Genomic DNA, 23,688 nt, shown 5'->3' on the forward strand with positions numbered 1-23,688 from the left:
GAGGATGGCACTGAGGGGGGGGGGGGGGGGTGGAGAGGGACAGACAAAGAGAGGGAACGATAGGGAGATTAAGAAATGGAGCGTGGTTGCAATGGATTGACGAGCTCAACAAAGAGATGTTGTGGTCGAGTTGTGTTGGAAGGTAAGAAATTCAGCCGTATTTGAACAGAGCGAATTAAATTTGCTAAGGATTTCATCATGCACGACATGAACTTGTCAGGATTAGAGAAAACAATTATTATTTAATCAAAGTTTTGGAGAGGAAGCAGATATGGAGGTGGTCTTCGATGAGAAAGGAAAGGTTAAGGTTCATCAACAACAATCTACGTGATTGGGATGTTCGACATCGAGGAAAAAAGAGTCAGTGCATTAAGCCAAATAGAGATGAGATTGGCAAGGGGTTGTGCCTTAGCGAGAGTTGATACAAATGAACTCAGTTAACAAAGACAAGTTGGAGTTTGCAACGATGTCGGAGCTTTGTGAGTGACAATACAGGATACGAAAAAAAAAAGCAATTGAGAGGGTTGGGCAAGGGGTGAAAGGAGGAGATCAAGTAAAAAGCAAGAGAAAGGACCCAAGGAGTGAAAGGCGGTCCCAATTCTAAGAAAGGCATAGATTTACTTATAGAGAGAGGATAGAGAAGATCTAGAGCTACATACGGAGGATAAAGCACCATGTGTATGGCTAGAGCACACGGGAAAGAGGATATGGAAAGACAGTTGAGAGCAAGAGAATAAAGGTTTTGGAAAGCAAACAATAATGACTGAGATCGCATAGCACAAATGAGCAACGATTATAGGATTACCTGCTAATGATATATGCGAAGTGGCCTTGAGTAAGATTCGAGATGATGAATGTTGGCTAATATCTAAAGGCTCGTAAGGAAAAGAATGAAGCAAGAAGGAAGATCTAGAGATTCTCTTTTTCTTCTGCTTTCTCCTACTCCTTAGTAATGAACAAGGGTAAACTCAATCCTAATTTTTTTTCTTCCTCTTTCATTCATGTCTCCACAAAACAATGTGAAACTCTGCATTTTTCCTATGCTATTATCACGTAAAATGGTGTACCCCATATGTTCATGATTTAATAGTTGTTAATCTATGTATTTATGATTTATAAGTGAATATATTTAATGCATGTTTAAAGGATCACATATGATATAAAGAGTTAAATATTTGTATATTATTACATATTAGTAGATAAAAATTTAATAATAATTAAGTTTTTAATTTGTAAATGACAATTAAAGTGTGCTTTTGTATCAAGCAATCAAAGTGATTTTATAGTGCATGTTTTTTACCTTGGCATTATGATTGATTTGCATGGATTGATGCTAAGAGGGACTATGACAAATACAAAGAATTTTTCAACCAAACCAACCAAGAACCAAAATTTACTTAGCGATATTTTTAGTCAATCTATGGGCGATTGTTTGATTGGTTCAGTTTTTTAAACGAAAGAAGAGTTTTTGGGACAATGTTTTTTTTATATATATATACCAAATAAATAAATTTTGGTTTATGTAAAACTGAATTAAAATTAGGTTTGACTGGTTCGGTTTTGCTAAAATTTTGTTTGGTTCAACTGTTCGGTTTTTGAATTTTGGTTCAGATCAGTTTGTTGAATTTTAAAACAAATCCATCTGAACCAATTGAAAGCCCACCCCTGATAAAGAGGCTGGTAATCTTATTTTTGAGTGAGATTAATGTTCCATTTTCTTAGACCTGTTGCGACATCTAGTTGATTTATTTATGTTTCATGCCTATTTGTATGCTTGCATATGAAATGATGCTACCTCTATGAGATTGTTGCCATAAATAGCTTTGTGATGATTTATCCCTTCACATTGTGATAAATTTCTCATATTGCAATGAATCTCATGGGTATGTTCTCATGTTTACAAATACCCAAATAGATTTTATATTGTATTGTGTAACTTTCCTTACAAATAGGCCTAATATATATCGGCGTGAATGCAAAAGAAATAATATGTGAATGTTTGTATATGTATATTGATATAAATTCACTCTTATAGCACTAGTTTGGAAGACTTGTACTGATGTATTAATCGGTTTGCCTCCTATCACTTCATTGACACGATTAGTTTAGGAAATGTAATAAATATTGAAGTATCATCTTAATACATGAGTTTTAGACGATGCTCATATAGCAAATATGTTAGCCATCCACACAAAAAGATATGTTTTGCAATGCTTCAATTTTTATGTTGATGTTAAGGTTAAGGAAAGCCTGCAATGGGATGGAGGAGTCATAGAGATGATTCTACTTGCAACTAGTGAGGAGCACCTTCAGTCAAGAAGCTAAGAAAGATTAGAGAAAACTTAGAGAAACAATGAAGAATTAGAGAGGGAAAAAATTACAAAATAGTTTCAGAAGTGCAAAATCTATAACTCAAATCAGTCGGGGCTCTAACCCCTAGCTCACCTAAAAATCTCCTATTTATAAACAAAGATATGGGGACACAAGTACAAAGGAAAAACTATAGTATAAACTACACATATAATAAATTCAGAAAGTCTATAGCTTTACTACAAACTTAGTCTCGGGCTAAAATAAATAGTTGATTGTTCAAAGTACGAGATGTTGAGACAGCTCAAAGTAATGCCCGAGTGCTTTATTCAAATGTGGAAGGCAATTTGGGCAGGTTTGGTCCAATGAGTCTATATTGAGGCAATTTCTTCTTTAATTCTATAGAATGTTTTCTCCTCTAATCAACATGTGAGTCCACATAGCCCAGACAAGTTGATGCCTTGAACTTGGTTGAACTAGTAGCTCCTAGTCCCAACAGTAAAGCATGAATCTGGTTGGCAGTTAATCTCAAACTTAGCCCGGGATTCTCGATGGGACCAGGTTGGCAAGCTCATCTCCTTGTCCCTCTCTTGGGCAAATCTAATCCTAGGGTGTGTGCTTGCAATCCCGTTTCTATAAGCATCAATAATATACATCATTATGTTAGTTGATTAATTAATAAATTGAATGAAATTATTTGAGGCCAATTAGATACTCTCCAAATAAAAGTTGTGCACATGGAGTTTATTTATTAGAACTCTATTAGTTAAATATTTATTAATTTTTGTTGGATTAATTTACTTAAATGGCATTAGATTTTATAATTATAGTCCCATTTGTTATGAATCTTCATTTGCTTGACAATATTATATTCATTGCATTAACTACTATTTATCTCCACATCCGCTCTTATTGAGTTGTTGAAACCTTTTAGGCCAATTGAGTGGGATGTGGCATGAAAGGTGGTGAGTTTATGATCAACAATCACCCAATGACAATAGGAAATAGGTTTACCTTCCTTTATACAATTTACTCAAAATTCAAGTTACTTTTTTCAATATAGCATATAACCCACCTTCGTTTATAGATATCAAAAATAGATAATTCTCTTTGCAAATAGTGTGGAGCTAAATATCTATATCTTTTCATACAATAGAAGCAAATGTGAATTCCTTTAGTTCATCGTGTAAGCTAACCATCATCAAATTTGAAGTATGTGTCACTAGATATCCTACTCATCCCTTTTCCCAGCAATGAATTCCATATAACTGCTATTCGGTTGCTAGTAGATAAAATAAATAAAATATTTGTTTCAAAAAAAAAGGCTATTTTCACTCATTTTGTGCGCGGAAACAAATCATCACTCTTGATATAGTTTGAAGGTGCTTTAGATATTTAAACCAGTATTGATTCTAATTACATCTAACAACATAGTAGAATTCAATAAATCTGATGCTTTCCAACATATGTTTTCCAATTTCAAGCAAAAAAATGTACCCTAAGACAAAATATGTCATCTAAGAAATAATACACCTTGAGCAATACGAAAACTTCTAATACTAAACAACAGTTCACCAATTTGAAACGAAAAAAAAAAAAAACTACCATTCACCGGATAATAACCACAGATGATGAATGTAAAAGGAAAGAGATTAGAGCGTGGTAGAAATTCCTTCACCTAATGCTGACATCGCGTTCTGAGGAGGTCGGAACCGTCAAAAGTTGATCCGAAGGCTTGCTTTCATTGACGGGATTCACAGCAAGCCTCTTCGCGGAGCAAACATAGCCGTGATGATAAGAGGAGACTCGAATAGTAGGAGAATCAGGATATTTGGGCGAAAGGGAAGGAGAGGAGGAAAATGCAGCAAAGGAAAGTGGGTAAGAAGCAAAACTCGACCTCGCCATCTTCGATTAGGTCGAAACTGTGAGGACGAAAACTTCTGGCCGGATTTTATGCTTGGTGGCCGGCGATGCTGCCAGTGGTGACGGACTAGAAGGGTGAGGCGTGCAGGTGAGTCGAGCTCGTCTCTGAACTGAGCTCTGTGAGCTAATGTTAAGTTCAACTTAAGTCACCGCTAAGCATACTGGTTAGCTTGTGAGTCGGTTATCCAAGAGATAATTAAAATAAATAATACTAAAAATATATTAAATTTAATGAATTGTTTTTAAAATATTAAAATTATTTTAAATAAATAACATTTTCTATTATATTATATATATATATATATATATTTTTTATCTATTAATTGTTCATTCTATTTATTATCTTATTATAATGTTAGCTTAAATTAATATTATTATAATTGTTCATTCTATTTGTTTCGCTTTTGTAATAAGCAAATTGGTCTGAACTCGTAGACTTAACTTAACCTCAAGCTCGGTTCGAACTCGATAAAATTAGTCAAGCTCAATTCAATTCGAGGGCGGCTCAAGCTCGACTCGACTCATTTGCATTCATAGACGGGTGTAGTTCAGCTCGAGCATTGTAGAGCTGATATGTCATCGACAAATTCCCATCGCATGACACGGATCCCGAGGCATGACACGGATCTCAATGCAATATTTTGAGTAATAAATATTCAAATTTTGATAAAAAATCGTCCATAAATTGATTTATCAAACTTATAGTCAAGTTGACCAACTCGACGAACATGATCCAATTGTATCAAAATTGGTCCAATCCAAACCAAATCAAGCCCAAACAAGTCATTAAACCGCTTTTGGAAGCTTTTCAAGCATTTTGGAAAGTCAAATGAATGTTGAATTTGACGAGCTTATGATTGAATTGAGCGTCTCGACAATACAAATCTAACGAACCTAAGATCGCTCAATTCCAATATCGTTAAGGCACTCAAATGTCTGTCAAATACCGTATGATTAAGAGAGTATATTCGGACCTTCTGATCCTATCAAAGTGGTTCAAACTTTTTTATTAATTGCATCTAGAACTCTATAAATAGAACCTTACCCTCACTTGAAAAGAGCCTGGAGCTTAAATCTTGAGGAGAGCATGAAATTTTGAGAAGATGCAGAAGTCGAGCATTATTCTTGCTACAGTCAACCACTACCGACGACTGTCGATCACCACTCCTCGCTAATCCTCTTCGGTTGCTGCCTCTTCTCATGAACCAGTTAGCAGGCGAGGTGGACAAGATTTGTGTGGAATTTATGTAAATTTTTTGTTTGAGAGGTGGCTGACCAGAGCAACAAGGGGTCAACCAATGGATGGCCGGCTGGAAGGGTGGGCAGTCTACCAAAGGGGGAGGGGCAGGGGAGTGGGCAGTCGACCGATAGTCGAGTTGGTTGGCCAGAGAATGGTCGGCAAGATTTGGTGACATTTATGTAAATAAGTTATTTTTAAGAGTGAGCTGTAAGGCAACCGGCCAGTGGACAACCAGTCGAAGGGGTAGGAGGTCGGTTGGCTGGCAGACAGACGATGTGGTCGGTGATATTTGGTGGCATTTTATGTAAATTTCTATTTTTAGGTGTTGGCAAATCATGTAGCCCCGCCGCTTGAGGTGGGGTGGTTCTATGGCCATCCGTAGTGGTTGACTCTGCAGGTTCGTGATTGCCAGGGCGTCTCTGGCAGTGGCGATCCTTCCGGCTCAGCGATGTTGCATATTTGGGCTATACAGTAATATTACATTGAAGAAGAGACAATTGCTTGAATGAATGATTGTGATTTACTTCAAATAAATAATATAGTAATTTAAAAAAAGCACTTTGGTTGACACACACACACACACACACACATATATATATATATATATATATCTAATCATATTCAAGACAGCCTAAATTTTGCCGAGGAGCTTATATTTGTAGACAAACCATAAGTGTCTGCCTATAAACTTGAATAATTGGTTACCCACCTAATGATCATGTATAATGATTAGTGACCTATATACTTGAGCATTTATTCTTCATTTGAAATGATTCCTAAATTTTATATAAATGCATTAAATAATCTCCATCTCCATGAGTGGACAATGTTTTGCATATATACACACATATATGTAACATAACATAACTCCATCTTCCTTGTCTTTGAAAATTCCTACAAAGTTATTCACATGTGTAATTACACATTGTAGTTGTTGCCACCTATATGATGGATCAATTTTATAAAACACAAGCTTTTTATCATGTGATGACACCTTAAAATAACAATTCACAATGAGGTGCTTTAATATGTGTGATATTTGTTAAATAATTTTCTTAGACCATGATTTCTCTAAAGCATCAAAACCTCTAGGTAATGCAATTACTACTTGGTTACGACATTTAATTCATCTTAAAGGATAATATTCCAACATATAAGCTACAGAGATTTGTCATCATTTGTTAATCAAATTTTTCTGTATGGTCACCATACCTGCGGACAACTGACGAGAGCCGGACAGGAAAAACGCTCCATTTGTTACAACTCTAAACTTGATCTCTACATCTTTCAAAATTATTTTGGCTAGTACAAGCATTAAATTTTTGAATAGTCAATGTTAGATGTATAAAAGCATATCTAAAAGTGGATTTGTGCTCATCCTTACCTCTATCTCAATCACTGTCAATACAGTTAATCAATTTTAAATTTCAAATATGAAAGCACAAATTTAGGTTGGAAATAATGTTGGGTATGGAAGTATGCAGTATCTCTTCATGGATAGCCAATGATTCCAACGAAGCTTGCTTTGATAAAAACTCAAGCCTCCAAAAATTTTGATATTGACTCATACATACATCACAACTCACAATTAGACATCATGTTGCAATTCTATAAGAGATTTATTATAGTTTAGAATGTTTCAATAAAAGGTGAATTAAGCTATTCTAAATGATTGAGAGTGTCTTTAATATATGGCACTTGATATGCATGAAATTTTAATTTTATAAGAGTGATAATTAACATAAAGAGCTCTCACATTTGAATGGATAAATGAGTAATAAATTTAAAAAATTGAAATAGAAATTGATTAAATTACATTTGGCCAAACTTTAATCTCCAAAATTCTTTCTTTAGAGAAAATTTTATGAGCAACTTAACAAGGCTAGATATTGGCCCAAGTTTATGAATCCTTTTCATTATCTTTCCCATCACCATGACAATTGTGGCGAAGTTTACAAAATCAACCATCTAATATGTTTTGGACACTGGAAAATTGCTTCAAATATAATTTTAATTTATTATTATTATTCTTTTTAAGAAATCGATTTGTTTGCTATGAATGAGAAATGAATTATTGAGATTTTAAGATACTTATGACATATTTGAGAATAGGGGTGTGAAATTGACGTATTCAAATGTATTGATTGACAGATTTATTAGATCGACTAAACCAAATAAAATTATGTAAAAATAAAATGATAAAATCATAAGTAGAATTGAGTCAGATCGAATCATAATTTAATTTAGTTTATTCTGTTATTTATAGATTTATTATTTAAGAAATTGAGCAAATTCAACAAAATATATTATGATATATTTAAATTTTTGATTTAAAGTGATTATTAATGTGCACCCCTAGGTGGGACTATTTTTATTCTATCTTCTAAAGTATATTTGTTTGGTGCATTTTACATAAATTTTAATTTTTTATCATTAAAATTCTAACAATTAACACAAACAAAAACATGAGTATAACATGGTTGTACTTAACAACAAATCAAACAAGAGACCAAACAAAGAACATATCCTACTTCAAAATATTATTTTAACAATAAAAAACATGAGTACAACGTGATTGTACTGAGCAAAGAATCAAACAGAAGGCCAAACAACCATCAAATCATGTTTCAAAACAATGTTCAATACTAAAAAACATGAACATAACATGACTTTACTGAGCAAAAAGTTAAACAAGATGGTAAACAAACATGTAATTATGTTTCAAAACATTATTTTACGCTAAAAAAACATGAGAACAATATGATTGTACTTAACAAAAAATCAAACATGAGCTCAAACAAACATCAAATCCTGCTTAAGAACATTATTTTACACTAACAAAACATGTGTACAACATCGTTGTACTAATACAAAAATCAAATAAAAGCCTAAATAAACATCAAATCCTACTTCAAAATATTATTTTACTCTAACAAAACATGAGTACAACATGATTGTACTGAACAAAAAAAATCAAACAGGAGACTAAACAAATATAAAATCCTATTTCAGAACATTATTTTACACTAAAAAATATATGAGTACAACATGGTTGTACTTTACAAAAAATAAAAAAGGTGACTAAACAAACATCAAATCTTGGTTCAAAATATTATTTTACACTAATAAAATATGAGTACAATATAATTGTGCTTAATAAAAAAAAAACCAGAAAGTCAAAATATATATATTTTTCTTGACACTTCGGAACATTGTTTCTGCTAAAAGTCATAAAAAAAACATCCATGTTGAAAAAATATGCTTAAACTAGAGAAAATCTTGAATACATCCATGTTGTATTTAGAAAATTTCTAAATAACTAAAAGAACCCGGGAAGAAGAATATAGATCGTGATAGTTTAACCGGTAAGTTGGAAGAAATATATTTTTCGTTGTTGCGATAAAAGATGGTGAGGGAAGAAGATGAGAAGATGACAACTCTTTTACTTGCGAGAAAACTGAACCTTAAAATTTGAGTAATTTAAATAGTATAAAAGTGTAACCAAAATGCATAAATTGTCATCGGCGACGGGAAAGGTGAAATCCTAAAAGAAGGAATAGAGACGATTCTGAAGCACAAGAAAAGCCGCAACTGCCAGTTTATAGTACCAAATGTCATCGATGAACACTAGAAAAAGAAACGACCCCGAAGCACAAGAAAAAAATTTCAAATGCAAAATAAATACTTTACATTTCAAAAATTACCTTTTATTTTTATGGTGTAAATACATTAATTTATATGTGTCGGATCGAAGTTCAAGCTTCACACCTTTTTTTAGAAGGGAAAATGATATTTAGTTGACAGCAAAATCTCTGCAAAACCCTAGCGATCGATATTCAGCACCGTGACTCCCGTTAATCCTCCTCTAGTCTCGAGGCCTCCACTGCCTTCAGTCATGGCCTTCTCAGCTATAGTTCGCCGCGCCACCTCGCCGACCGCACGATATTCCGTAGAGTTCTGTATCCGTCGTCAGAGTGTTCGTAGTCTTAACTTCGCTCCCTTACGTTCCCTTCCCACTGGAGAAATCCTTAATCGCGGAGAAGGAAGCCAGCCTCCCTCCTCCTTCTTGCCACTCGCTCGCTTCTCTTCGTTGCTGTCAAAGAAGCAGGCTGCAGATGCCGAACTTATTCAGATAATCAAATCGGAAATTAAGTGCGCCGATGAAGAGCATCTAGCGGTAAGAACCATGAAGACTTGCATTTTTTTTAGTTAGAGCTTTGATTTGCATTATTCAGTAATTTAGATGTTCTGATTGAGCGCCTGATGCTTTAATTACTGTTCTCGTCCTCAAAAACTTAGGTAATGTGTAAAGTTCAATCCATGAAACTGTGATGGATTGAGAATGAGTGATTTCTTAGCCTTCTCCTGATGCTGTGTTTTTGGAGTAATTCATAATGCTCTTTAATGGCAGGATTTTTATATTGGAAACTTAATAATTACATGGCTATCGACTTGGCTTAAAAATAAGTGCAAGATGTTTAAATTTGATCTTTTGCACTTTGTTGTTTCCATTAGACTGGTTTGTAAAACAACACGTATATTAAGATGCATGGCTGACTCCCAATTATCATCTATAAACCTAAAATTTGACGTTCAATCCTATTCTCTTTATGTTCTTGATAGCACTTACTGTCTCAATAGATCTTTCAATACATCTTGGACCATAAAGATGAAGCTCATAATAATTAAGAGTTTGTTGGATTGCTTTCTGCTTGCTTTGAGTTTTAGACTGCCATCACATATTTGATTGAAAAAATTGCTTGTTTGCCGGTTTCTAGAAATTTTTGTTGTCAAAAGCTGTTTTTTTGCAACTAGATCTATTAAGTGTGATGGTTGTAAGAAAATTATTGTCAAATTTTTAGGAAAAAATAAATATTTATAATTCACACCGTCGCTTTTTAAGAAGTTGCTTTCCTCACCATAGCTTTACAAGCATTTTTTTTTTTAAAGTTGTGCCCATCTCAAACTGACCCTAAAATTTAACCATTTCGTTGGCTTTGATATATTTCACCGAATGAGCATTCATAAAAGAATCAAATGCTTCTTCTATATTGTTAATTGGAACGGTTTGGATACACTAAATTTGAACGATAGACCACACTTGTTGACCCAAACTTGAATGTTCTCTTAAGGATGGAAGGGTCCAGGAAAAACTTAAATATAGGATGGGAGAGAAACTTTCCTCTCGCAATTCAAAACTAGAAGAGTTCTGATTCAGCTAATAACCAATTCTCTGAAGGAGCATCTATTTACCAACCACCCAATTCCTATATATTTGCATATCTAGCACCTATACGTCTACTTTTTTATATTTATACCCCCCAAATCTTTCATGTCACATAAAAAATACTTTCATTTTTAACTTAAAAAAAGTGAAATGTACCTTTTCATTAATAAGGTGGTATGCATGCAAACATTGTAGCCTAGGTGTTAGATATGTAAATACATAGGAATTGAATGGTATGCATGCAAATAAGCCTTTGCTGAGTTGTATTCTTCATCTTTCTTGTTGTTCGATATGAGCGCAGAGGCTATCCTCTTTGTGTTATTTCTATATAGCAAATTTTCGGATCCTTACAAGTGGTAGAAGAAATCTGTGTTTGTATGTTATAGCAAAAGATTACAAACAAAGATAGAGAAAAGGGGCAGCGATCACGAGCAGAGGAAGGAAAAAATTACGTATGTATGGAAAAACTTATTATTGATTCACTCATAATGGATACACGATCTAAAAACTTGAAAAAAAAATCCAAAAAAATAGCTATCCAACATTAAAGAAACACGCTTGAAATAAAAGGAACATAATTCCTAAATTGGTGGAGATTATTTAAACTATCCACAAGGATGTGAAATGATAGAACATCAAAATTTTTATTTTTATTTTTAATCTTGCCATTATAGGCTTGTTGAAAACACAAAACTGCAGTTTTGGAGTGATTGCTTAACATCGAGTGCATTTGACATGTTCTTAATGCAAAATCTGGACTTATACAACGTAACATTCAATTAGTGTTACATGTTATGCATGAAAAAAAGAAGAAAGATTTACATACATAAAACTCAACTCTTATGTATTTATACATCTAACACCTAAATTCAATTTTTACAAACATATACCTCCTTACATATGCATTGAAAGGTGTATTGCATTTTTTAAAAGTTAAAATAGTGGTATGAAAAAATTTGGGCGGTGTAAGGTAAACAATGAAGTTCAGGTAATTGAGTGGTATGTATGTAAATGTCCTAAAAAAGAAATATTTTAGAATTCAATAAATATGGTCTCTACCTAGTTTGTTGGAAATTATGAAGTTTTGGCATATTGCTTTAATTTTAGGAGGTTAAAGTTCAATATATTTTGATGCAATAGTGCATGAAAAAATATATTTTCCTATCCATTTTTCGCAGTTTTTTTCTTTACAGTAACATATAAATTTATCAACTGTTGATCTTGTGGCTCGTTTCAGGCAACCTCGCTCATCTAAGGCATTGAAATTTGAACAAACTTTACAAATTCATTATAAAAACCATTAAGGACAATTCCTTGCGTCGGAGAAACCTAATTTGAAGTTTTTTTGAAAGAATTTGTTCTGAGTATATTTATAGAATGTGTATTTTACCTTTTTTTTTTTTTTTAATACCACTCAAATTTTTCATATCACATCAAAAATACCGCCATTTTAATTTTTAAAAAGTGAAATACCCCTTTTCATGTGCAGGTAAGGTGACATGCACTTAATAATTAAAGTTTTCTAAGTGTTAGATATGTAAATTCATAGGAGTTCAGTGTTATATATGATAATCTTCTTAAAAAAAAAAGAAAAACCGGTATCTTTTCTTGATCTTATATTCACCCAGGCTGAAGAAATTCCAAAAGGTTTTCCCTTTGAGATCCAAGATGAAGAGGGCTCAAACATTATAACTCTAAGAAGAGATTATTTGGGTGAAAAGATTGAAGCTATTGTTTCCATGCCTAGAATTGAGGAACCTGATAACATTGAAGGTGTAGGTGACGGGGATGCCGGTCGTGCAGGCGACGAGAAGATCAACCAACCCGCTATTCCGCTGACTGTCAACATCAGCAAATCCAAAGAACTAAATCTGGAGTTTAGCTGCACCGCTTTTGCCGACGAAATTGTGATCGACAGCTTATCGGTCCAAAGAAAAGATGAATCTGATGATGGTGTGCTAGCGTATGAAGGTCCTGATTTCAAGTAAGAAGAAACCACAATAGACTCGATTCCTCTTGTAGTTTTTATTTGGAAGATTGACAGATACCAATTAATTCTTATGTATTTACATATCAAGTAAGGTGTTAAAATAGTCCCCTGACTCTATAAGTGGGGTCATTTTATTCCCAATATATGAAATTGTCAAATTAGTCCATAGAGTCCTTATATTGGGGCTGAAATAGTCCTCAATGACGGCTATTTCAGCCTCTGTTAAAAAAGTCTAGGGACTAATTTGACAGTTTTATACACTCTGGGACTAAAATGACCATTTGCAAAGAGTCACCTAAACTTCCATTTTTACATATAAGTATTTCACTTTTTAAAAATTAAAATTGTGCTTTTTCTTTGTGACATGAAAGATTTGGACGGTATAAATGTAAAATGTGAAGTTTAGGTGTTGGATGTGTAAGTACATTGGTTATGTAAATACATAGGAATTGTGGTATGTATGCAAACGCCCCCTTTTATTTTTAAAATCTTGGTATATTTATACTACATAAAATTCCTGTGTTATAGTGATCTTGATGAGAATCTCCAGAAAGCATTTCACAAGTTCTTGGAAATAAGAGGGATATCTCCGGCGACCACCAACTTCTTGTATGAATATATGATACACAAAGATGATAAGGAGTACTGCCGGTGGCTTCAGAATCTGAAGCAGTTTATTGAAAAGTAATGAGAAGAAGATTGAATGATACAAAGTAGAGGTTTGTCTCTATTCTTATAAGAAGAAATTTTGTTTTTGGTTCTGGTTGAGTTTTTTATATGTTGGAGAGGGAATTCATGCTGATTTCATAGATCTATCATGAGTTTTGATTTATATTTTGAAGCTAAACGCCATCTGATTTATATGTTTCTCTATCTGCGCTTAATTTGTTTTGAGTCTATTATATTTATAATCTGGCTGAACTGCTCTGCTTGCTCTGCTTTGATGCAAGTATTTGCATCTTTCTATAATAGTTATTGTCAATGTTTGCAGGGGGAGAGGTTATTGTTTTTGTTTTATATAAAATTTCCACAAACATATAAAAGAAGAGTTGTAAGAGACACTAGAGTTTTATGTGAAAAAAAAGTTACATATATTATAAATAGAGATTATAATAAGTCTCTTTTTTGAGAAGACAGGATTACAAAGTATTGAACATTATCATATTTCATATTTTTGTAATTGAAAATGTTGGATAAATGTTAGGAGGGGTGACAATGACGGTTGATTGATGGCGACAATTGAGAGATTGAGTTTAGGCTATAGTGGATGACCGGCACAATTGGATAAAGATTGTCGAATAATGATAGTTGGCCTAAGATGACCGGTCAATGACATTTGATTAACAATGGTTAAGAGGAAGACGGATGATAATAATTAAGAGTGATGGTCAGGTGAAGATACAACAACATCAGTTAGGGTGATAATGACTATCAATATCAAATACAATAACAACAACAATAACAAAATTCTTTATCCCACTAATTGGGGTCGGCAACATGAATCCTTTTTCTCCATTGAGTCATATTTTCATTTAATTCTAATAAATTAAGATCATTTATTATACAAATGCCCAAATCTTTTCAGGTCTACCTCTGCCCTTCTAAACATGAGTCGAATCTAAAATATCTATACTCCAAATCGGATCATCAGATGGTTGACGTTTAATTTGACAAAATCATCTAAGACGACTCTCTAATTTTGTCCTTCACTGGATTTACACCAACCCTATCACAAATTTATTCATTTCGCATTTTGTCTCCAAGTGAAAAGCCACTCATCCATCTAACCATTCTCATCTCAGAAACACTTAACTTAGTTTTATGCTTCTCTTTTAAAGGCTAACATTCAGTGGCATAGAGCATTGCAGGTCTCATCATCATCTTATAATTTTTTTCTTTCAGTCTATAGTGGTACCCTTCTATTACACAATAGGCCCGAAGCATTCCTCCACTATCAACATCAAATGTTTAGAAAAAAAATTATTATGGAATTGTTTAGATCTCCAAACTCTCTAAATTTAGCTCTCTATTTTTCTAATCTTGCTCCACTTTTGAGGACAATTATTATTATTCATGATTTTAGGCTATAAAGTGGCAATCATGCAATTCCTCCAACCTTGAAACACCTATCAACTACTAGTCATCTAATGCCCAACCATATTTAGGAAGAATATTACTCTATTTTAGATCATCCATTGAATGAATATCATCTCTACTTTTAAAAAATATTGGTGCTATAATATGTATTCCAATAACATAACTAATAAAAATCATTTCTACTTATCAACACTTACTTTCTTTTTTGAACTTTCATCAAAAAATCATTTTTTTTTTGTACATTATTTCTCATTCAATGAACATTATTTTTACATGGAATAAACAAAAGGTAAATTTACTACATACTTCACATCTAACAGCTAAATTTGATATTTATATTTATAACACTGGCGTTAGAATTATGCGCGAAAATATGTATTTTACTTTTAAAAAGTTGGTAACATTGATGTTTTTAATGTAATGTCAAAATTTTTTAGTAGAAAATAGGTAAATATGAAACTTAGGTGTTACTTATTTTTATATAATTTTTTTTTATTTCGAGCTAAAACGAGTCGAACACGAGTGAACAAAGAACTGTTCGTGTTCGGCTCGTTTATAATTCGAGCTCAAAAAGTGTGTTCGTGCTCGGCTCGTTTGCTTAACGAACGAGCCGAGAACCATTCACGAACAAAAAAGTCGTTTTGACAAACTTAATCAGGTAGTCATAAGATGTTAAGGATTGGGACAAGATTTAAAAATTATTATTTATATTAAATATCGTTTGAATCTAAGAATTTAATTTAATAATTTTTATTCTATTTTCTTAATCAATATTTTAATTGATTATAAATCTTTGTAGCCTTGTATTCGATTAGATTTTTTTTAAAATACTATTTAATATATATATATACTTGATGAGTAGTATTTCGAGCCAAAACGAGCCGAACACGAACGAACACATCTTAGTTCGTGTTCGGCTCGTTAACTTATCAAACGAAATTAACGAGCGGAATACGAGCTTCTTAACGAGCCGAACACGAGCTGTTCGCGAACAACGAGCCATTTTGACAGCCATGCTTATCTATAAGGATTGTGTGGATGTAAGTAAATGCCCCTAAACAAAATCAACAATCAAATAACTTTCATAGGCTTTCACAACTGAATTGTTCAAATAACCTTCTTGGCATAAATGACACTTGTAAAGGAATAAACATCTTGAAAATCCTGCAGTTCCTAAGCACCAATAATTAATTCATTTTCTCTATTTGTATATAAAATTTGAGCATTTATATATATATTATTTTTCTGATCGCTTGAGACCTTTGCATGATATCATGTGCGAGTGCAATTTCTGTGGGTTGAAGGGCTTTCCACATTGCCTGCAATTTGAATAAAAGGAGTAAAATATAATAAATAATTTAGGTTTGGCTCAAAATAATAATAAAAAAAAAATTGAAGCCATGAATAAGGGTGTAAACGAACCAAACACGAACTGACAAAATTTGTGTTCGTGTTCGGTTCGTTTGAAATTTAGTTTGCTTGAAATAAACTCATGTTCGAAATTGTTCGTGAAGTCACTGTTCGTGTTCGTTTATAGCTGAACATGAGTTGTTCGCGAACGACGAGTCAACTTGACATCCCTAATATTAATATATATAAATAATATATTATATTATTTATATAACTTATATTATATAAATATATAATAACTATATTAGTATAGTACTAATATAATATATTAATATATTATTGTTATTATTAGTTTATAAAATTTAATTTTTTAAAATATCATAAATTTTTTATAAATAATTATTTTTAATTATTTTATATTTCGAACAATAACGACTCGAACACAAACGAACACATCACTATTCGCTTTTGATTCGTTTAACTAACAGAATGAAAAAAATTTGTTTACGTTCGTCTCGTTTATATATCGAACGAATCGAACACGAACTCATTGACAAATCGAACAAAAACTGTTCGCGAACAACGAGCTTGTTTCAATGCCCTAGTCATGAATACAAAGATTAATTTTCAATCTCTCTTTCCTTAACTGAATTCATTCTACCTTAATATTTTGGGGCTTTAGATACACACAACAGAATTATTATACATTTATATATCTAACACCTAAAAATTGATATATTTTTTTATAAAATTTGAATTTTTTTTAAATAAAATGTAAACTTTAAATTATATAAAAAAATCAGAAAAATTAAATTTTTTAAAGTTAAATATATTTTATGCATTTGAGACACTAAATTTAAATAAATAAAAATTAAAATTAAGGTAAGTATGTAAATTTCCTTCTTGTTTAAATCCACCTAGCATGAGAAAGGAAAATTTTAATTTCAAGATATTCTAATTAATAAATTATAAGGACAAAGTTTAAATTCATTTTAAGATATTATATCAACATAATATAAATTGTATTAGTTATGTTAAATTTAATTTACAAGGAGAACCAAGTTTAAAAATTATTGAAAATACATTGAATTTAGTATAACTTAAACTCTTCAACTATGGCACTAATTTTAAGACGAATCCAATAAGTGTTACGTTCACCCTCTTGCAATTTATATCATGATATATTCTAAAACATTTTTGGAAGAACTATGTATTTACATATCTAAAGCCCGAACTTTAGTTTTTACATATATGTCATCTTATCTGTACATTAAAAGTTGCATTTTACTTGTTAAGGTTGAACTTGTAATATCTTTTATGCAACAGGTAAATTTAGGTGTCATAAATGCGCCTAATTTTTTTAATATCAATTTATTTTACTTTTTAAAGCACGCCTAAGAATTTTAAGGAGTAATCAAAGAATATAAGGCTGCTAAGCGTGGATTAGAAAAACAAGACTTCATATTCTCGATTCGAGTACCTCATGAGTTTTCTATTCTTATTCATGGAGATTGTTTAGAAACTCCTTATATTCGATGTGATAATATTTTTTAGACTTTTTTGCGTGAGTTGTACTTAGTGACTGGCAGTTTCTTTTTTTCGTGAGACTGTCAGTCACAAACCATGCAACCTTTTCTTTATTGAAATAAAATTTTCTACGGGATTCTTAAAAAAAAAAAATGGAGTAATCAAAGAATATAGAACTTCAATTGAGTTGACCTTTTTATTAATTCGATAATTTTATTCCTCAAAAATATTAATTTAAGAAAATAATAGTGCGGACATTTAATAATTGAGATATTTGAATGATGAATATATTATAAATTACGAATTTATTGTGCTATAGTTTTTGGACTATTAGTCTGGGTTTGACTTGTTCTTATCGGTCAGCCTCGAATTCAAAAGAGGCTTCACGCTAGGGGTGCTTAAGACGTGCTTGTCAAGTTGGCGGATTTTCATAGATATCACAAAAAAAATTATGTATATATTTATTAAATATTTAAAATTATATATTTTGTTATCTCTATTTGAGATAAATAAATATTTATATTGTTAATATTTTATAATTAATATTTATATAAATAAATATGAAACTTAGCTAATAGATATATAACAAATAATAATGAAGATAAATATATAACATTAATCTTGAAATGTGGGTTGAGTAGTAATAATAATAATAATAATTATTTTTAATCTTATTATTATTTCATTATTTTATGACAAAAAAATTCATAAAAAGTGCAACAATACTTATATATATATATATATATATTATCTTTTTTTTTGTTGAAAAAGAAAATTGATCCCATGCGCTTTTTTGCCGCATGATGAGAGCCTGCGTCATGTGCCTAAAATTCCAAAGCTCCCGCGTCACGGTGAGATCGAACCCTCAGGCCAAGGCTTACACTTAAATTTATAGCACTTTGGTGTCATCAACATGTAGATTAAAGGTTGTGCTTCTTATAGTAATTGTATAGTTTTTTTTGTGATATTAAACATCAGTGCTATGTATGTAAATATCAAAATTTTATATGCTAGAGATGTAAATATATAAAAATTGAGTGGTATATACGAAAATGCCCCAAAAGAATTTATTATATCATCCAAAAATTTCATGGCATAAAAAATATCTACTTAATTTTTAAAAAGTGCAAGGTGGCGCGCATGTAAAAATTAAAATTTTGGTGTTAGATATGTAAATATATAATAATAAAATTATATGCGTGTAATTTTTATTTTAAATAAGGGGTAAAATGTCATTGGGAACTTACGAGCAATTGGGCCGTAGCACATGCGTCCTTCCCGCGTTTCTCGAACTCTTCCCGCCGCCCAACGGTTCGTTTGCCCTTACAAAAAATTGAATCAACATTTCAACTTAGGCAACAATAATGGCGGAAAAATGTTATATCAGGACTTCTTATATAGAGTTACGTTCGGAATCCAATGAAATAACGTCAAGTAGATGTGACAAAAGAATTAAAAAAAATTTTGTTTAAGCACAGGAGAATATTTCCTCTATGTTATTCCACATTATTCAAGTGTTATTGTGGTGATATTCGTGTGTTATTGTGTTCTGAGTATATTCTCGGTATTATAATAACACAACAACACATCAATATCACCACAACAACACTTGAATAACGCGAAATAACACAGGAAGAATATTCTCCTATGTTACCGGGCCAGATCACAGGAAAACGCACGCGTTACCTTGAAACCATGTGTCCGCATATCAATGAACTCCAAACATAGCTCTACGTTAGGAGTCTTGATGTAATATATTTCCAATAATCGCATACCCACCGCCCGCCCATATAAATCTTATAAAAATAAAGCTTTATATTTATGGAACTCTTAATAGTTTTATTTTTTTATTAAAATAATAATTTAAACAATATTTAAGTAATATCATTTATATTAAGTAGTGCTAATTTATTTAAAGTTTTAAGACTTAATAGTATCATTAAACTTTTTTTTTTTTTTTAGCATTTACACATTTACCACCCTAAACTTATATATTAATATATCAACAACATAAATTTTAATAAGAAATATTCAAATTAATCTCTCACATAATAAAATGAGAGAATTTTACATATCAACCACCTAAAATATAAAATATAATATTTTAATCATCTAAATTTTAAATATAGTATTTTAATAATTTTTTTTCATCAAAATATTATATTTAAATTTTTGAGTCGTTAAAATGTTATATTCAATATTATAATTAAAATGTTATATTCAATAGTTGTCACGTAAAGATATCATAAAATCAGGAAAATTTTAAAATTAAATATTTATAAAATAAAAAAAATATTATTCAATTTCTAAGAAGAAAATTGAAAATTTTGCCAAAAAAAAAAAATATATTTAATTTGAAAACTCATTAAAAATAAATAAATAAATTGAAATATGTTTCACCTCTTATTATCATCGACATGCGAGTACTGTAGTCGCAGATGCGACCTATTGGATCTCGAAGACTTCGTCCCGCCGCCGTAGCCACCGCCGCCGGCGAACAGTAGGCTATCCGCAGTATCCACCGCCTTGCAAGTGAGAATGTTACGTAACAAGTGCGAAGGCTTCCGTGGATTGGCTCCGCCGGCCGGCGTTTCCCGCCGGCGAACTTATCCTTGGCTGCTCCTCCTCTTTCTCCTCCTCTACCCCATCCGGCAACACGCCGTTTTCGGCATCCAGCTGCTCATTCTCCGGCGAGCTCCTCACCTCTGCGACGGATTAGACTAAGAACGATTTGCGAATGAAAATTTGTAAGGGTTTAGGGTTTTGAGAGAGTTAGGTTACCGGGAGACGGGAAAAGATCTGATTTAAATTCGGCGCCGGGGAGAAGAGATCCCAACAGAACATACTCGCAATCGGAGATTGGAGTTAGTAGATCGTCATCCATCAAATCCTGCCATACCATTCCCGTCTTATATCTCCTGCAATCGATTCAATCAGCCGATTCAATCTCAGCATGGAATCTGGGAGAGATGGATTGAGATTTATTACCTCTGATAGGACCAGGCGAATGAGTCCGGCATCTCTTTTCCCCTCAATTCCGACAGCCATCGCTTCACATCTGAAGGTCTGGTTTCGATTAGTCATGGAAGGGGATCAAGGAGCAGAGGATTGAGGGAAAGATTGGATTTTTACCGCGGAGGTGAACGCCGGAGTGGCAGAGATGGCGGACGCGGATGAGATGGGGGTGTTCGATTCGGCCTTCGCGATTGAGGAAGTAGATGATGTTGGCTCGCCTTGTCTCTCTGGTCATCTTGGAGGACTCCATTTCCTCCTCTTCTTCCTCTGGTCTGGAGGTTTTGTTACTTCTCTCTTCGTTTTATACAATTTTTTTTTATTTTTTTAATTTGTTTTGGCGCTTTTGTTTTATTTTATTAATAATTTGAGATGTTAACTTCTTCTACACGGCTATTTGAGTTTTTGAGTGTGGATAAGTAGGGCTCTGCCATAAGGAGTTCAAATAAGTAAAATAAAGATGTGTGGATATTTGAAGTTTTGGAGGATGGTTCATTAAAATATGTTTGTATGATTGTTTAAACTATGAACCATAATATACACATAAAATCAAAAAAATGGAGAAGTAAATGAAATGTTTGGGGAGAAAATACCTTTATAATGTGAAAATTCTCAAAGGAAAAAAAAAATGCATTTGAAATAAATTTTGAATGGTAGATGTAAGTTAGATGAGAGTTGATTTTCTTGAAATTTGAAGAAGGCTTTTATATGAAGTAAATGAATGTGGGTTATTGTTAGTATTTTTGTGTTAATGTGTTATAATGTATGAATTTGAGGCCTCAAATTAGTGTGGTGGGTGACTGAGGGAGTATGGTGCACCTTTAAATAGTTGGAGAAATTTTATTTAAGGTGGAAATTGAAAGACATAGGTCATTCAAGAGATTGAGTTAAACTAGTCTTAACATTATTTCTTAATTTTTCACCTCTATGGTTATGACATGGGGAGGGCTTTAGAGTATGAATCATTTTAGAAGTTATGCGGAAGATTTTTGGTGGGGACCCTAAAAGTTTAAGAGTGATTAGTGGGACTATGCTAAGACAAGGTCAAATTGCCTAGTTTGGGTTTATTCTAGTTAGGCTTGAAATATGAAATTGGAGGATTACTCTAGTGGTTTTTTTGGGGCTTGGGAGATTTGGAAGGGCTAGGTGGGGAGAGGAGAGCCAAATTTGATTGAGTGTGCCTTAGTTTTTGTCAATATATATATATATATATTGAATGACCATATAAAGTTGCTAGAGAAATTGGGGATTTAGTTGGAGATGTTGGGAAGAGAGATTAACAAGTGGTAAGAATGATATGTAGGCCTTCTATGAAGAAATATCTAAAAAGGTCATCGATTAAGCATGCAACCAAGGGAATTTTCGCCAACAAACATACAATCTTAAATATTTGAATCTCCATATATATATATATTATATATCAATATTAAACTTAGTTTTTTTTTTCCTTCAAGTAAATATTTGAAGTATTATATCAAATTCTAAAAAAAAGAAACTAATAAATGAAATTATTTTTTAAGGAAAAAAATAAATTTTGACGTAGAGTAAAATCACTTCAAAATCCACTCCCTAATCAAGGGAGTCATTATGCCTTAAAAAAAATAAATTGTAGTCTAAATAGAGGGAAATAAATAACTAAAAGCCTCCTATATGAAGGGGAAAAAAATTAAATATTCAATAGATTAAGATCTAATATTTAAAATTTTAAAATTTAACATGCTTATAATCCTCATTTTGACCATGCACGATCTTTTGTCTCAGAATCAAGCTTTCACCACTTTTGTATTTTTTAGATTTTAATTTTTATTGAAGTTCTTTTGACATGAGAATTAAGTTTACCTCAATCATTATCAAAGTTTGTTTGTTAACAACATTGAGTTAGCAATATGCTCATGTGAGTTTGGCGATGAGCTAAAAAAGATGAACCCTTGATCTTCTTCTTCAATTCTCACATCAACATTTCTAAGTTCATAAATGATTTTGTTGAACTTTTTTATGTCTTTTGAGATAATTCGACTCTTTTAGAAGAGTGCACAATTGTTTTTCCTAAACCTTAGCGGTTGATGCCTCTTTAACCACTTCTCTCCATACGTTATCTCTAAGTGAGAGAACAATTATGTTGCGGGGTTTTTAATTGTGATTCCCATGCCATTGCATTGTTGCAGTGAAACCTTTTATGTGAATTGCCTTAGAAAGACCATGATGAAAAAGAAAGCTCTCATCTTGATTCGTTGAAAGATAAAATCAATTTTTTTAGTGAAATTATCAATAAAATATGTACATCTACATCGTGTCTATTTTATGAAGTCTCTGATAATGATTTTTGAAAAAATTGGAAGCCACTAATAGTTCAAGAACTAAGAGAAACATAGAAGAAAGAGTAATTGGAATTTACACATATTAGTTCAACTCAATAGTTACTCCATTCTTTTTTATTAGAACACTTATAGTCTAAATTGGGAGAACTTGTCTAACAAATTTTAGTAGAACATAGATTTTACCCTCTCATAACTCTTAGAACCTTCCTTTTTGTTTATATACATTCAGACTACAAGATGACATTAATAACTAGCTAAGCCACATGCAAAAGCCACAAAATAAGTTAACACAATATAAACATGAATCTACCAAACAACACAGGCTGATAGATCAACATGAATCTCAACTCTTTTGAGTAGGGAAAAAGGGGAAATTTAAGTACATACCACATAATTTCTTTGTATTTACACATCTAACGTCTATAATTTGACATTTACATTCATAACATTTCTCAACCCACCCACGTAAAATAAAATAAAATAAAATAATTAAAAAAATTAAAAACATTTATATTTTTGAGGTGAAATTAAAAATTAGAATGTTATGTATGTAAATTTCAAAATTTTAAATGTTAAGACATGTTAATTTTTAATATTTGCAATAAAACTTAGCTTTCGGCTGTCTTAATACATCAATATTCTACACAGAACAGGTGAGTAATTTGACCCGTACAGATATATTCATATATTTTAT

General features: G+C 32.1%; 3 protein-coding genes across 12 annotated transcripts in view; 1 reads left to right on the top strand and 2 right to left on the bottom strand.

The window, feature by feature from the left end:
• Positions 1 to 4,349, bottom strand: part of LOC110026153 (pheophytinase, chloroplastic) — a 47,319-nt gene extending 42,970 nt beyond the window's left edge. For all 9 annotated transcript variants that reach the window (XR_002294170.1, XR_002294172.1, XR_002294174.1 and 6 more), the window contains exon 1: positions 3,989 to 4,349. Coding sequence is in view for 1 of the 9 variants with exons in the window: in XM_020726992.1 (XP_020582651.1) it covers positions 3,989 to 4,215 (227 nt within the window). In the remaining 8 variants the exon portion in view is untranslated. The remainder of the gene's footprint in view (positions 1 to 3,988) is intronic.
• Positions 4,350 to 9,221: 4,872 nt separating this feature from the next.
• On the top strand, positions 9,222 to 13,639 carry LOC110026149 (uncharacterized protein At2g39795, mitochondrial-like). Of its 2 annotated transcripts, XM_020726985.1 has the most exons (4): positions 9,222 to 9,650; positions 12,329 to 12,413; positions 12,480 to 12,684; positions 13,219 to 13,639. In XM_020726985.1, exons 1-4 carry the CDS (start codon positions 9,369 to 9,371, stop codon positions 13,376 to 13,378), a joined length of 732 nt encoding a protein of 243 aa, XP_020582644.1. In that variant the 5' UTR covers positions 9,222 to 9,368; the 3' UTR covers positions 13,379 to 13,639. The 2 variants fall into 2 exon arrangements, with proteins under 2 accessions (XP_020582644.1, XP_020582643.1); XM_020726984.1 differs by having other exon boundaries at positions 12,329 to 12,684; positions 13,219 to 13,637.
• Positions 13,640 to 16,039: 2,400 nt separating this feature from the next.
• LOC110026150 (protein UPSTREAM OF FLC-like) lies at positions 16,040 to 21,094 on the bottom strand. The gene is made up of 6 exons (XM_020726986.1): positions 20,797 to 21,094; positions 20,653 to 20,722; positions 20,446 to 20,582; positions 20,065 to 20,369; positions 18,912 to 18,986; positions 16,040 to 16,106 (listed from the first exon to the last, which is right to left on the bottom strand). Exons 1-4 carry the CDS (start codon positions 20,927 to 20,929, stop codon positions 20,206 to 20,208), a joined length of 504 nt encoding a protein of 167 aa, XP_020582645.1. The 5' UTR covers positions 20,930 to 21,094; the 3' UTR covers positions 16,040 to 16,106; positions 18,912 to 18,986; positions 20,065 to 20,205.
• Positions 21,095 to 23,688: the final 2,594 nt, after the last annotated feature.

Source organism: Phalaenopsis equestris, unplaced genomic scaffold (genome assembly GCF_001263595.1).
Source record: "Phalaenopsis equestris unplaced genomic scaffold, ASM126359v1 Scaffold000353, whole genome shotgun sequence".
Taxonomy (NCBI): Eukaryota; Viridiplantae; Streptophyta; class Magnoliopsida; order Asparagales; family Orchidaceae; genus Phalaenopsis; species Phalaenopsis equestris.